Source organism: Carassius gibelio, chromosome A25, assembly GCF_023724105.1.
Source record: "Carassius gibelio isolate Cgi1373 ecotype wild population from Czech Republic chromosome A25, carGib1.2-hapl.c, whole genome shotgun sequence".
In the NCBI taxonomy this organism is placed as follows: domain Eukaryota; kingdom Metazoa; phylum Chordata; class Actinopteri; order Cypriniformes; family Cyprinidae; genus Carassius; species Carassius gibelio.
In genome coordinates, this window is record NC_068395.1 from 2,578,964 (window position 1) to 2,593,216 (window position 14,253).

A 14,253-nucleotide genomic window follows, 5' to 3' on the forward strand; every position below is an offset into this window, starting at 1 on the left:
GATGTCGAAACAAGGTGGAACTGATTTTCGGACTGATTTTGAATAGTAGGCTAATTGGTCACCCCTGAAACGGGTCATAGGCTACCACTGAGCTTTAAATAAATCTGACCTCTTTAATGCTGTTAAAGAGGATGCACGAAGCAAACTGCTTTCCAGTTGAGCAAGATACCCCCAAATAACATAAATTATGCGTGTGTGTATATATATATATATATATATATATATATATATATATATATATATATATATATATATATATAGTTATAGTTATCGCTGATTATGTAGCTCCAAACAGTCACATATCCGTCCTCTATGGTCGGTCACTCCCTTCATTCAACTCTTCCTCTTCAACAGGTAACATCCGATACAATTTATTTTGACGCTTATTAGCGTAATTTGAGTTTCAAAGCTTCATTATGATGTGGATATAGACCGCCTATAAGTAAATATTACATTGTTTTTATTTGCGACAGATTTAATCATGTACGGATCCCGCAGAACTTTATTCATCGCCATTGTTTTAATAGGCTTCATTTTAGCCTTATTTTATGCTGGCATGGATTTTTGGAGTAAAACTTCACTACCGACACTAAGGTAAGTGCCTTGTACATCAATGAGCGTTATTTCTTTTCTTTTATTTGTTATTTAGGCTATTTATTTATTTATTTTTTGTCGTGGCCAAATTTATTTAGATATATTTGGCCAAATAACAACATATAAGCTATCTCACTTGTATACGATTAATTCAGTATAATACAATACTTCTGACTTAGATGAATCCAATAATGATGGAGAACATTTTATAAGCTCGATATAACGTAGAAATATGTCGTGTATGGACTCTTATACCTACTTGATAGTCCGTGTCAATCAATTAAAAATGATGTTTTTATACTATTTAATACATTTCATAGTAATTCCAGCTTTGCAGGGAAACAACAGTGCACGATGAATCAAAAACGCCCTGTAAAGTTAAAGTACAAAGAAAACGTAGGCCTAATGGACAATACAAGACAGTTGTTAGACAACGACAAAAAAAAAAAAAACCTTCCATTACAGTGACGAGGCATCCTTGTATGGTAGGCTTCCCAGAACCACTTACCATTGAGGAGTTCATGAGGGATAAGTTCTGCCTGGTATTAAAATAGCAGAGGTGTAAAGAGTACCCGAAAACCATTAAAGTAAAGATGCCTTACAGTGAAAATGACAACTCCAGAACAACTTGAGAGTATCTGATTTTACTTATACTAAATATAGCCTACAGTGCCTATAATTGTTTTCATATAAAAATAAATAAATAACACAAAACAGTAACATAATAAAGCATGAAAAAAAATATAGGGGTATGAATACTTTTGCAAGGCACTGTTGGCTGAAAGATGCACTAGTCAAAGAGACATGCCAGTGATAAACCACAAAGAGGAGGGCTATCATGTTTATTTTCTAATACCCAAAATTGAGTTTTAGAAATTTTCTTGCACTGGATGTGCAGACATGACCTCATCTCATATATACAATACCTGTAATTTACAACTGTTTGTTAAAGAGCTCACAAGCATTGACAAGTTTGGGTGAGTAAGGGCAAAATGCACAAGATTTAGTATATTCATTGCCCTGTAGTTGCGATATCACTTCTGTTGTAGCAGAAGTAAACTTCTGCAGAAAAAGCTAGGTGTCATGCAAAGTGTAATGTGTAACTGCCAAACTCATTACTAAAGTAGTGGAGTAAAGAGAACAGATCCTTATTCAAAAATGTAGTGAAGTAGAGAGTAAAAGTTGCTAATAACTTTGATAGTACAAATACAGAGTCTCCAAAAAGACAGTCAAGTAATTAATTACATTTAAATACTTTACACCTCTGGAAAACAGTTCACGTTTTTTATGCAATCCAAAAGCGGTCAGATTTAAAGAGCCTGTAAGATGAAAATTCTAAGCTTCCTATCACTGTTTATAATTCCTGTACAACAGGTTTAAATCCATCCAAGGTTAAAAAACATTGTCATTTTGTCAAAATATCATTTTAAAATTACCTCAATTCTCAGAGATCCCCAAACGGTTCGCGCGAAGCTGTTCAAAAGATTCAGTTTCCTTAAACCCCACCTTTCTGTAGCATACTGTGTTCTGATTGGTCAACTAACATAGTCAGGTTTGATTGGTTGTTCCGCACACAACTTCACGGTAAACAATGCGTTAGCATCTTTTTGGGGTGAATTATGTCTTATTCCTCTCATCGCGAAGCAAACAGTAAAATAAAAAACTTGAACAGTCTCGCTGCTTTTTCTTCTGTGTGGGTGTATTCAAGCCGTGCGCTTCAGTTTGAATCTGAATAGCGCGTTCAGCGCGGGGGCGTGGTCACATTAGATATAATTAAGGGAGACATGAAAGATTGGACATCACGTTGTTTTCATATGGATTACTTTATCACAGAATATCTGTTTTTGGCAGCACTTGTTTGGTTTTAAAGTAGACATGTCAAGCTTTCTATAGATATCTATCTCATGTCTCTTCGTTGAGTATTCACGGAGTTACACTTCATTTTAATGACGTGTTTGTAAATGAAGATCAGCGCCGACTTTTTCTGGGTTATCAGGGGAAAATTACTCATAACGCGTATCCGCGTTAATCGACTCCAGAGGGTTTTAACATATAACTGTTAGTGCTAGCACGACATACTGATAAGATGCTTGGGAGAAAACAAACACATAACTTCATAATCATACTTCGCGTTGTGATTCGGAGATGCTTGTTGGTCTAAATAAAGTTGGTAATGAACCCTCTTTTATGGCCAAACGCTTTGAAAATCCCGCCTTGAACTCACAAAGATTAGAAAAGCAGTCATCAGTGAAATGCCATTGGTTCTTCTGATCTTCATTGTTTGGCAGTGAAAATAAAACAAACTTGCCTTTATAATTAAAAACACACTGTCTCCTCGACATGATGCTCTCACACCAACCAGAGCGTCTGTATGTGTGGGGGGGTGGGGCAGGTCAGAGGTCCGTTTCTCTCAAGACGGTAGGCGGAGATTATTATGCAAAGTGTTCCTAGTGACGTACATAGAGATGGGCAAAAGATTTGAAATCTATAACGACTCGTTTCAGCGATTCAGAGTCGACTCCTTACTTTAGAAGCCAATAACTTTATAAATCGTGTACTTTTTGGTTCAATTACTTTGCACATTGTTTACACTGATGGACAGCTACATTATACACTGTAATACAGGTAATTTTTGATTTCCCATCTGTGTGGCTCTTTAAGTCTGAAACCAGATAATGTAAAGTCTTGTCTGAAAACCTGCGACTTGCAAGTGACCCCTTTAAATTATTTCTAGGTTATAGTGAAGGGCAGGTGTGCTGATTCTTAGATATGATTCTCGATCATCGCCATGGAGTGTCAGTAAGGAAACAGAGACAGGAATTCCAGTTAAGTTACTTTAATGTCCATCAAGTTTGCTGGTTACATTGGTATGTTGGCATTGGTCTACAAACTTGTGCATGGTCGTGTGGATATACATGTATAGGAGTGAGTCACTTTCCTTTTCTACATATAGTTTTGTATGAATATTTGTAACATTGATTAAAGCAAAGCAAATAGTTCCATCTCTTTGGAGAAAAGTGATGTGGAAATAAAAATCAATAATAGACTGAACATGATATGTCTGTAACATCTACCACTCTCGTCTTTTATGTCAAAAGGCACTAGGTATGTGTGTGTGACATTATTATTTTGAACAGTTTTTACACTGTTAAAGAGTTGGATTCCCATGCTAAACATGGACAAAGTTTCAAAAATTAAGTTGTACGTTTGAAGGAGTATTTTTGTTCCCAAAATACTCATTCCGGTTTGTCACAAGTTTCGGAATTTTTCGAGTATGGCTCTATGTGACGTTAGATGGAGCGGAATTTCCTGATATGGGTCCTACGGGCACTTCTGCAGGAAGAGCGAGCGCTCCCGTAAAACGAGGCTAAGCACAGACATTTCACTGATCAGAGCGACAGCGTCACGAAAAGTCACAAAAGAAGTGTGTTTTTGGTTGCCAGGGCAAGACAACCTTGCACAGATTACCAAAAAAAAAAAAAAAAAAACAGCATTAAGGGACCAGTGGATGGAGTTTATTTTTACAGAGCATCAACGGAGTTGTGCAAGTGTTTGTGTTTGTTCCCTGCATTTCGAAGATGCTTGTTTTACAAACAAGGCCCAGTTTGACGACGGATTTGCGTATCGTTTATTTCTTAAGGATGATGCAATCCCAACGAAAAAGGGTCACGATCGTGTTTTGGAACCGCAGGCGGTGAGTAAAACTGCTTCAAATATCTCTGCCTCCTTGTTAGTGCATCCGCCTCCCATCGGAGACCCGGGTTCGAGCCCCGCTCGGAGCGAGTCGTTGCTGCTGCTGCTCTCGTTCAGTTTCAGCCTCGGGATCTGATTCTGGATCATAAATATATGTCTGAATCTGACTGTAAGCCATGGTTTGTTTTGGATGATGGTTTTTCCCTCACGGTAATGTCACAGCTTCCAAATGCTCTCAACGCAAAAGCCTACTGGCGCTCGTGATTCTTTAGCTCCGCCCACACTTCACGCCTCCAGCTGGTCGTGTTTTTCCGGGAAAAATCGGTACAGACTATCTTTCTCTTATGAATATAATAAAAATAAAGACTTTTTGGAGTTATGAAGGATGCAGTACTACTCTATAGGTACTCAAGATTAACAGGATATTGAGTGAAAACGAGCATCTCACCCCCCCCCCCCCCCCCCCCTTAAGTTAATTTTATGAAATAAATGAGTAATATTAGTTTTATTACATACTAAATTGGTTAATGTTTCTCTTCTTAGTCGTCTTTGTTAGGCTTGAGAAAGCCAAGATATATTTAATCATTATTGTTATTTATTATAAGAGTAATTGACACCGATTAGAACTTTAATGGTTCACCAAGTTCAGCTCAGACCTTCAGACTCGTCTGACTCGCATTTCTTTATAAGACTTACCTTCCCAAAAAAATCCTATTGACTTTCGTTATCTGAGAAATGAAGGCCTTAATATTTAATGTCCACTAGAGGTTGGACAGGATTTTAAAAATCCAGTCTACTCTTTTTCTGTTTACATCAGTTTAAATGACAAATAAATTAATTAATTTCATGTGTACTGCCATGAATATGCCACATATGTGTACAAGAATAAACTTGACACTTAAAGCTGTACAACTACTTAAAACTTCCCTTTCTGGCTTTCTCAACCTACCTCGAAATTTATTTTAAGATATTGTTTATTCACACTGGTTCATGCATTTAATGTTTGTCCATCTGGAACTTTTAATTTTCATGAGCTGTATATTTTAAGATGCACTAGGTGTTGATAAATCACATGCACTGAATGTAAAGAGCAAATGTCAAGGCGCTCAGTCCTGCTCCTGGAGGGCCAGTGTCCTGCGAAGTTTAGCTACCCCAAATAAACACACCTAAGCTAAGCAAGGTCTTTAGGACTAGTAGCAATTTCCAAGCAAGTGTGTTGGAACTGGTTGGAGCTGAATTCTGCAAAACATGGTTCTCCTGGATCAGGACTGGGTTTTAAATCTATAAATTAATTTGTACATTTGGGTGTCTGCATGTAACGGTGAAAGAAGGTGCGGAAGCAAATGCAAGTAAATGGATATTTAATAAACACAGTAAGACACACAAGTAACATAAAACGGAATAACAGGTGGGTGAGGCAAAGTCTAATGGCGATCCGGGAAGTAACAATGTCCGATGGTGATCCAGGAAGTGGTGGTGAGGAGGTGCACCAGGAGAGCGTGACACAGGAACTGAGATGAGCGAGACGTGGGGGTGAGAGGTATAATCTGTGGGTGGTGAGGAGTGGATGGGATTCCAGAGAAACAGACAATCCAACGAAGAGAAGAACACAGAGAACAGGAACGAGAGACCAGGCATAACACAAGGGACAGCAAAAAAAAACAAACAAAAAAAAAACGCTCTGACAAACACAAGACAAAAGACAGGGCAATAAGTAGGGATCGGGTAATGAGTAGCAGCTGGTGAAGATGAACAATTAATGGAAACAATCAGTGCTGACACAAGGCACACAAACTCCTATATAGGTGTAAAGTGGCATTAAAGTTCTAGTCGGTGTCAATTACTCTCATAATAAATAATAATAATGTTCAAATATATGATGGCTTTCTTAAGCCTAACAAAGACTAAAAAGAGAAACATCAACCAATTTGGTAAGTAATTAAGCTAACCAAATTATATGCATGAAAAATAGGAATTTTATTTGCCTTAAACCCTTTTAATATTTGTCAGTAAGGTGCGTTCAGATTCTACCTTCTCTCTTTTCTATCTCGTTCTTTTCATGTGAACTGACTTGGCTACACATGCCCACATTCATAAATTTAAATGTTATTTCTAATTTATTTAATAAATTGAAATGTATTAATTTACACAATTATTTATTAATTTCACACACACACACCTAGTGCCTTTTAACTTAAAAGATGAGAGTGGTAAATGTTACAGATATATTATCATGGAACTGTTCAGTCTATTATTGATTTTTATTTCCACTTCACTTTTAACCAAAGAGATGTTTGCACTGTATTTACCAGTGGGACAATATTAATACAAAACTATACTTGGGTCACTTGCAAGTCACAGCAGCGTGAATTATGTGCCCAGCAACATCTGATTCAATTATTATGCTAATTAACAGTGAGCGGTGGTTTCAGACATTACAGTGCTGCACTCGTAATGACTCTTATTCTGTCTGAAACAATGAAAAGACCATGCTGAAGGCAGAGTGATTCAACCAATCAGATGAAAGGAGCATTTCAGCACTTCCCACACGTGTGAATTGACTATTGAACCCATAAACGGATTTGTAAACCTCAAACAAAAAAATGAGAAATCCAGCCAAAATCGAATTTTCCATTTGTTAAACTAAAAGGAAAAATGAATAAATGAGCCATTTTTCAATTTCTTAATATTGCATTCTAAATAGGAAATTAAATTATCAAAACGTATACGTATACGGACCCTTGTCACATCTCGTTTGTTTGTGAAACAGTTTGCGTACCAGACAGAGTTGTCAGCGATTCTTCCTATTGTAAAGCCATGCAGTGTGAAACCTTCTGTCAGCGATCCATCGTGCAGTGTGAACACAGCAGCGACTGAATGCTGGCCAAGATAGTCTTCTTTTCTATTGTTAAAACATATTCTCACTTTGCCAACTTGTTTTTGAATATTGTATAGGTGTCTGCCCTTTAAATCATTGTACCACATTTCCTGCCACTTTTTATCCATGTATTCTTTGATTCTTCCTTTTATTTTTTCTTTGCTCAGTGGAATTTGTACCTCAACGTTCATAAATTTCAATGCTTGTTTGGCCAGTTTATCAATGATCTCATTTCCTAGAACTCCTACATGTGCAGGTACCCCTATAAACCTCAGGTCTATACTCATTTCCTGAATCCTAAACAGATTTATAAGTACTTCAAAGATGAAATCCTTTCTTGATGTTAATTGTTCACTTATTAAACTATTTACAACTGACATGGAATCCGTACAAATGACTACCCTAGTAGTCTTAACTTCCTCCACCCATTGAATAGCTAATAAAATTACTATTAGCTCTGTTGTTAAGACTGATACAAAATTAGTTATCCTTTTCTGAATTTTGACTTGTAATCTTTGGATATATACAGCTGCAGATTAATTTCTTATGTAGGATCTTTAGAGCCATCTGTGAAGATATGGAGCACTGAAGAGTAATTTTGATCTAGATATTGTTGAACAACAACCTCCTTAGATATCGTTTTCTCATTCTTAACCATATATTGGACAGGAAGCATCCATGGAGGAATATTCAGCATAAATTCAGATACATTTTTGAACATCATATAACATATCTCATCCTTTCCTGGTGAAGTTTTTTTTTAACTCTACCGACAGCACTCTTTAATTCATTTATTGAGAAATCCATATCAAGATGTACACTCAAAAAAATATTTAACCCCAAAAGTTAAAACTTATTTAATTCAATTAGATGTCAATTTTCCATCCAATGTAATCACATAAATCCAACGCAAAAGTTAATATTTGTTTAAGCTTCACCTTTTCATGTTCAGTTAATGTAAATGAATTAAATACATTTTATGAAAACTGATGAACTGTGATTTAAGCTTGTATAATACATGAACTTTACTCATTTTCAATAACTTATTGTTACTTGCTTTATATAAGCACCTTACATTTTCTTAATTCTATTAAATAAATGGACAAAACATGTTACATTTTCAAACCTTTATTGTTGTAATTGAAAGTGACATTCAGCAAAGTATTGTGAGCCATAACCAGAATTTGTGCTCTGCATTTAACCCATCCGAAGTGCACACACACAGAGCAGTGAACACACACACACACTGTGAACACACACCCGGAGCAGTGGGCAGCCATTTATGCTGCGGCGCCCGGGGAGCAGTTGGGGGTTTGATGCCTTGTTCAAGGGAACCTCAGTCGTGGTATTGAAGGTGGAGAGAGAACTGTACATGCACTCCCCCCACCCACAATTCCTGCCGGCCCAAGACTCAAACTCACAACTTTTCGATTGCCAGTCCGACTCTCTAACCATTGGGCCGCAACTTCCCTATTTTTATAATTTTAGCTAATTTGGCAGGTCCTCAACCCAACCACAAGCTCCACACTTCACCACAATGGTAACTCGCACAAAATACACCAATATAAAGTCTTTTAAAATGCCCACATAATAGAGCATTAGACATGAAAAAGTCTCCTTATTATCACATTTTACTAAAAACTGCATAAAATAACACTTTATTTCAACATTTTCTCTCCCCATATCCAGTCCTGTGCAAAGCATGATGGGAAGTGTAAAACTTATTTTGAGGTACTTGATTGAGAACACACAGAAGTGGTGTGCACATCACATGAACCCAAATTTGGGCCAGGTGCAAGACAACTGGATATGCAATCAATAAATACAAAAATGCAGTCTGCACACTGAAAAATACTGCTCCATACAAAACGAGGCACGTGCCTGATGAAGACCTGAGGGTCGAAACGTTGCCTTGTAAATAATTAAATACACTTTTGTATGGAGCAGTATTTTTCAGTGTGCAGACTGCATTTTTGTATTTATTGAGGTACTTGATTGAAACATGTTCTTTCAAAATGAAAACTTTATGTTAAACCAACGAGTGACAGTTTTAAGTCAGTTTAACATGACACAATCATGTTGAACTGAAAAGTAGCCAAAATGACATTAATTCAACATGAATTGTTCAGGTAAAGTGAACAATTATGCTGAATTATGCTTTGTTACATAATTCAGTCCATCATGGTACTGATTTCTTTCTTATTCCCCTTTACTCTTCCCCATAACCTCTTCAGCTGTACTGTACAATACTTCACATAATTTCTTGTTATATTCTTCTACATCCTCCATTTCCTCATTTACGCTCAACTCTTGAAACTTAACATCAGTAATATATTTAAATACTTCCCAATTTGTGGATTTAAATTTCCATCTACCTATCTTTTCATCTAAATCTTCACTAACACTTACATCTACACATATTTTACAACAAATCACATAGCGATCACTTCCAATAATATAAAAATATAAAAATATAAAAACAGCTTCCCTGAGCCAGGTCAATTATAGTATCTCTACCATCTTTCATACACACCAGACCTTTCAAATCCATCATTTTTTTTGTATTATCTTACCATTATGATCAGTGTTTTCACTTCCCCAAAGAATACTGTGCACGTTAAAATCCACACACCAAATCACTTTTTGATTACCTATTCCCAAGATACTTTCTAACTCTTCCATACTAAGTCTATTGCAAAGATTATAATAATTAATCACTGTGATACACTGTCCTTTTAATAACACCTCTAGTATGATTGATTCATATTCATCACTCACTTCTATAATGCTATGTGAAATTTATTTTCTAACAAATGATCAAGATTCCTGGGGCAGACACAGCAGATTTTAGAGCGGAAAACTCATTTTGATGTTAGACAGTAAGGTGTTTTTTGTTTCTTTTTTTTTTTTTTTTTTTACTAATCAAAGCTAAATTATGATATCTGAGTGTATGTAGTTATTTTTAATGCAAATGTTTTGGTTGTTAGCTTGAAGGTGAGCTAGTTCACCTAGCTACAGGACTCGGGGTTAGTTGTAACATCAATGAAACAATTTGCCACCTACCCCAAGCCAATTTTAGTTTGATTAGTATGTTTTCTTTGAATTTCAGTATGGTTAAGGCTTGAAAGAGAAAGAGAAACTGAGTGATATCTCTCAGCATTTTGAATTTTAAACGACAGTAACAAACATGCTCCTAAACAAACTATACTTTTATTATGGCCAATTGCCATTACTGACAGAAAAATGCTCACATACATGAAACTTTAATCTTTTTTATTATTATTATTTTTATTTTATTTATTTTATTTTTTTAATGCTTATTTCATAATGTTACATTTCCCCCCCCCCCCCCCCGGTATGTTACAACTAACCTGAACTATAGGATGAATTGTAACATTGAAAGCAAGGGTTTGAAGGGAGCCCTCTGCAGTGCTGATAGAACCACTGCGAGGTCCCAAGAGGGGACTTGCTGAGGACAAAGCGGATTGAGCCTCCTGGCCCCTCTCAGGAAGCTGATGATTTTTTTCAATTCAATTCAAGTTTATTTGTGTAGCGCTTTTTACAATTTTTGCTTATTCTACAGTATTTAGTAGTAGCTTCTAAGTGGTGACTGTCAGTTTGTGCGCGTATGACAGGATTTTTCAGAAAAAAATTAATACAAGACGTAGTCAGCCAGACGATGAACACTATTAACAGCAATTATTATATGATGCAGTCACACTTGTAGCAATATTTGTTAGTTCTGTTGTTGATTCAGGGTTAGCATCATCTGGGGTCCTCTGAGGGTCAGCATCATCTCTTCTCAGGTGTTCTGGATCCAGACTGGAGCTTGTGTAAATCCTAGTTACAGAACCCTAATGATCAGATCATGCTTCCCAAGAGACCTACCTTCAACAGGGTCATGGTGAGCCAAAATGGGGGCCACATAGACCTTCAGGGTGGAAGGAGACAGCCTTCATTCCAACCCTTCCTGAAGGAAGGAAAGCACTGACCCGATCAGGCATTTCCAGGGGTCCTCATGACGTGAAGAACACCAATTGATGAAGAGGTTCCACTTCAAAACATAGGCATGCCTGGTTGACACGGCTCTAGCTGAAGTGATGCTAGCTACCACCTGAGATGGCAAGGTACCTAAACCTTCTGTGACCAATCCAGAACCCACACATGTAGGTTTCAAAGATCGAAACGTAAGTGCCAGAGTGTGCCCCATCTCTGAGAAAGAAGGTATTTCCTTTCCTCAGAGGAATTGGTCAGGGAGGGGCTGTCGCTAGGAGTACAAGTACAGGGAACCAGGTCCGACTGGGCCAAAAAGGCGCAACCATGAGGACCTGCTCCTCATCCTCCCTGATCTTGCACAACATCTGTGCAAGAAGGCTCACTGGGGGAAACGCATACTTGCACAGGCCCAGCGGCCAGCTGTGTGGCAGAGCGTCCGTGCCAAGGGTACCCTCGGTCAGGGAGTAAAACTGAAAAAAAAAATCTGGAGAGGCAAACTGTTTAAACTGAGTGTCTTCGAAGCATTCCCAAATCAGCTGAACCAACTGGGGGTTGAGTCTCCATTCCCGTGGACAAGACTGTTGCTGTAAGAGCTTGTCAGCTGCATGGTTGAGCCTGCCCTGGATGTGAATGGCACGAAGTGACCTCAGATGATTCTGACTACACAAGAGGAGATGATGAGCAAGTTATGACATGCGGTGGTACCGCCCTGATGGTTGATGTACGCTACAGTTGCAGTGTTGTCTGTACGGACCAGAACGTGCTTGTCCTTCAGCAGGGCCCTGAAGCGGTGCAGAGCAAGCCGTACTGCAAGCAACTCAAGGCAATTGACATGCAACTGAAGTGGGGTTCCTGCCCAGGAGCCTGAGGCAGCATGCCCATTGCACATGGCACCCCAGCCCATAGCAGAGGCATCTGTTGATACTACAACATGTCTGGACACAGGTTCTAGGGGATCACCAGCCCATAGAAACGAGAGGTCCAACCATGGGGTGAAGGTTCAGAGGCAGGCCAGAGTGACGGTCACTCGGAGTGTGCCCTGTTGCCATGCCCAGCTCGAGACTCAGTCGTGAACCCAATGCCGAAGCGTTCTCATATGAAGTAAACCGAGCAGTATGACTGCCACTGCGGATTCCATATGCCCCAGGAGCCTCTGAAACAGTTTCAGTGGAACCTCTCTCTTGCCCTCGAATTGTCTCAGGTAATTCAGCAGTGACTGTGCGCGCTGGTTCATGAGCTGCGCAAACATGGTGACCGAGTGTATTTCCATACCGAGAAAAGAGATCCTCTGCACAGGGGAGAGTTTGCTATTTTCCCAGTTGACCCGAAGACCCATCCGGGTGATGTGTCTGATCACCAGATCCCTGAGCTCACACAACCATGCTCGAGAGTGAGCTAGAATCAACCAGTCATCGAGGTAGTTGAGGATACGGACACCTCGTTCCCTGAGAGGAGCCAAGGCTCCATCAGTGACTTTCGTACACACACAGGGAGACAGGGCCAACCCGAATGGGAGAGCCCTGTACTGAAATGCCTGACCCTCGAAAGCAAACCGAATAAACGGTCTGTGTCAAGAAAGAATGGAGACATGAAAGTACGCATCATTCAGGTCGATTGCTGCAAACCAATCGAATGGACGAATGCATTCGAAAACTCACTTGGACGTTAGCATTTTGAACAGAAGTCTGTGAAGAGCTCGGTTCAAGACACGCAAGTCCAGGATTGGCCATAACCAACCTGTTTTCTTGGGTACTATGAAGTAGGGGCTGTAAAAGCTGGACTTCATGTCGGCTGGAGGGACCGGCTCTATCGTGCCCTTTGCCAGCAGGGTTGTGACCTCCGCATGTATGACAGGAGAACGAGAGCTGCGAGGAAGCCCATTGCCAACTGTCATTCGCGGCCTCTTGGGACCCGGAGGTATAGGAAACAGCTCTTTTAGTGGAACAAAGGATTCTCCCCCGGCCCTCCTCTGGGGGAAAGAGTGGTCCTGCTACCATCTCCTGACGAGTTGAGGTCACCCGTCTCAGGAATGTAGGTAATTTGGCTCTTGGGCGAGATCCCATTCGTCAGTCTCTTTCTGACGTAACATAGAACGTGACCGACTGAAAGGGAACACTCGTTCTTATGGAGACGCGGTGTGCACGGTGGTGAGGAGATGTGTGTGCACGCAAGTGAGTAATGCACACATTACAGTTTTAATTAGTTATCATTTATATATATATATATATATATATATATATATATATATATATATATATATATATATATATTAGGGATGTAACAATTCACTCGTTTTTTCGATGTATCGATTACAAACCCTGTCGATTCATATGCATCGATCTTGAAACATGATTTTTGAATCGTGAATCGCCCGATCTTGAACAGCAATCGATTCAAAATGCTAAGAATCGAATGAATCACGATTTCTATAGCGATTCAATGCTTTCAAAATGTATACATATTCAATTACTACACGCACAAATTAATGGAGACCTTGAAGAGTGTTCGTGAATCGTGCCTCTTATCTGTCCTTCACGTGCTCCACTGTTTACCGCCTGAGACTGTCACAGGATTGCACTCGCGCTCCGTTCGTCTCTGACGAAGCTGACGTGTGATCTAAAGGACTCGTGGCCAGTGCGGGAGCCGTCGACAGCTGTATTTATTGCATGGACGGAGCAGAAATGTAAGTGTCTAAATCATACGCACAGATCCACTGAATGATAAATGTTTTTAAACATTGCGGATGAACCGAATATACGAAGGAAACTTTTAAAATTGACCACAGCATTAACAACGACCTTGAAATAAGCTCGAGACTCAGTCGTGAACCCAATGCCGAAGCGTTCTCATATGGAGTAAACCGAGCAGTATGACTGCCACTGCGGATGCCATATGCCCCAGGAGCCTCTGAAACAGTTTCAGTGGAACCTCTCTCTTGCCCTCGAATTGTCTCAGGTAATTCAGCAGTGACTGTGCGCGCTGGTTCATGAGCTGCGCAAACATGGTGACCGAGTGTATTTCCATACCGAGAAAAGAGATCCTCTGCACAGGGGAGAGTTTGCTATTTTCCCAGTTGACCCGAAGACCCATCC

General features: G+C 39.3%; 1 protein-coding gene across 1 annotated transcript in view; it reads left to right on the plus strand.

The window, feature by feature from the left end:
• Window positions 1–350: 350 nt before the first annotated feature.
• Window positions 351–14,253, plus strand: part of LOC127946850 (beta-1,4 N-acetylgalactosaminyltransferase 2-like) — a 34,947-nt gene continuing 21,044 nt past the window's right edge. The window contains exon 1 of the mRNA XM_052543673.1: window positions 351–594. Within this exon, the coding sequence (XP_052399633.1) occupies window positions 482–594 (113 nt within the window). The 5' untranslated portion in view covers window positions 351–481. The remainder of the gene's footprint in view (window positions 595–14,253) is intronic.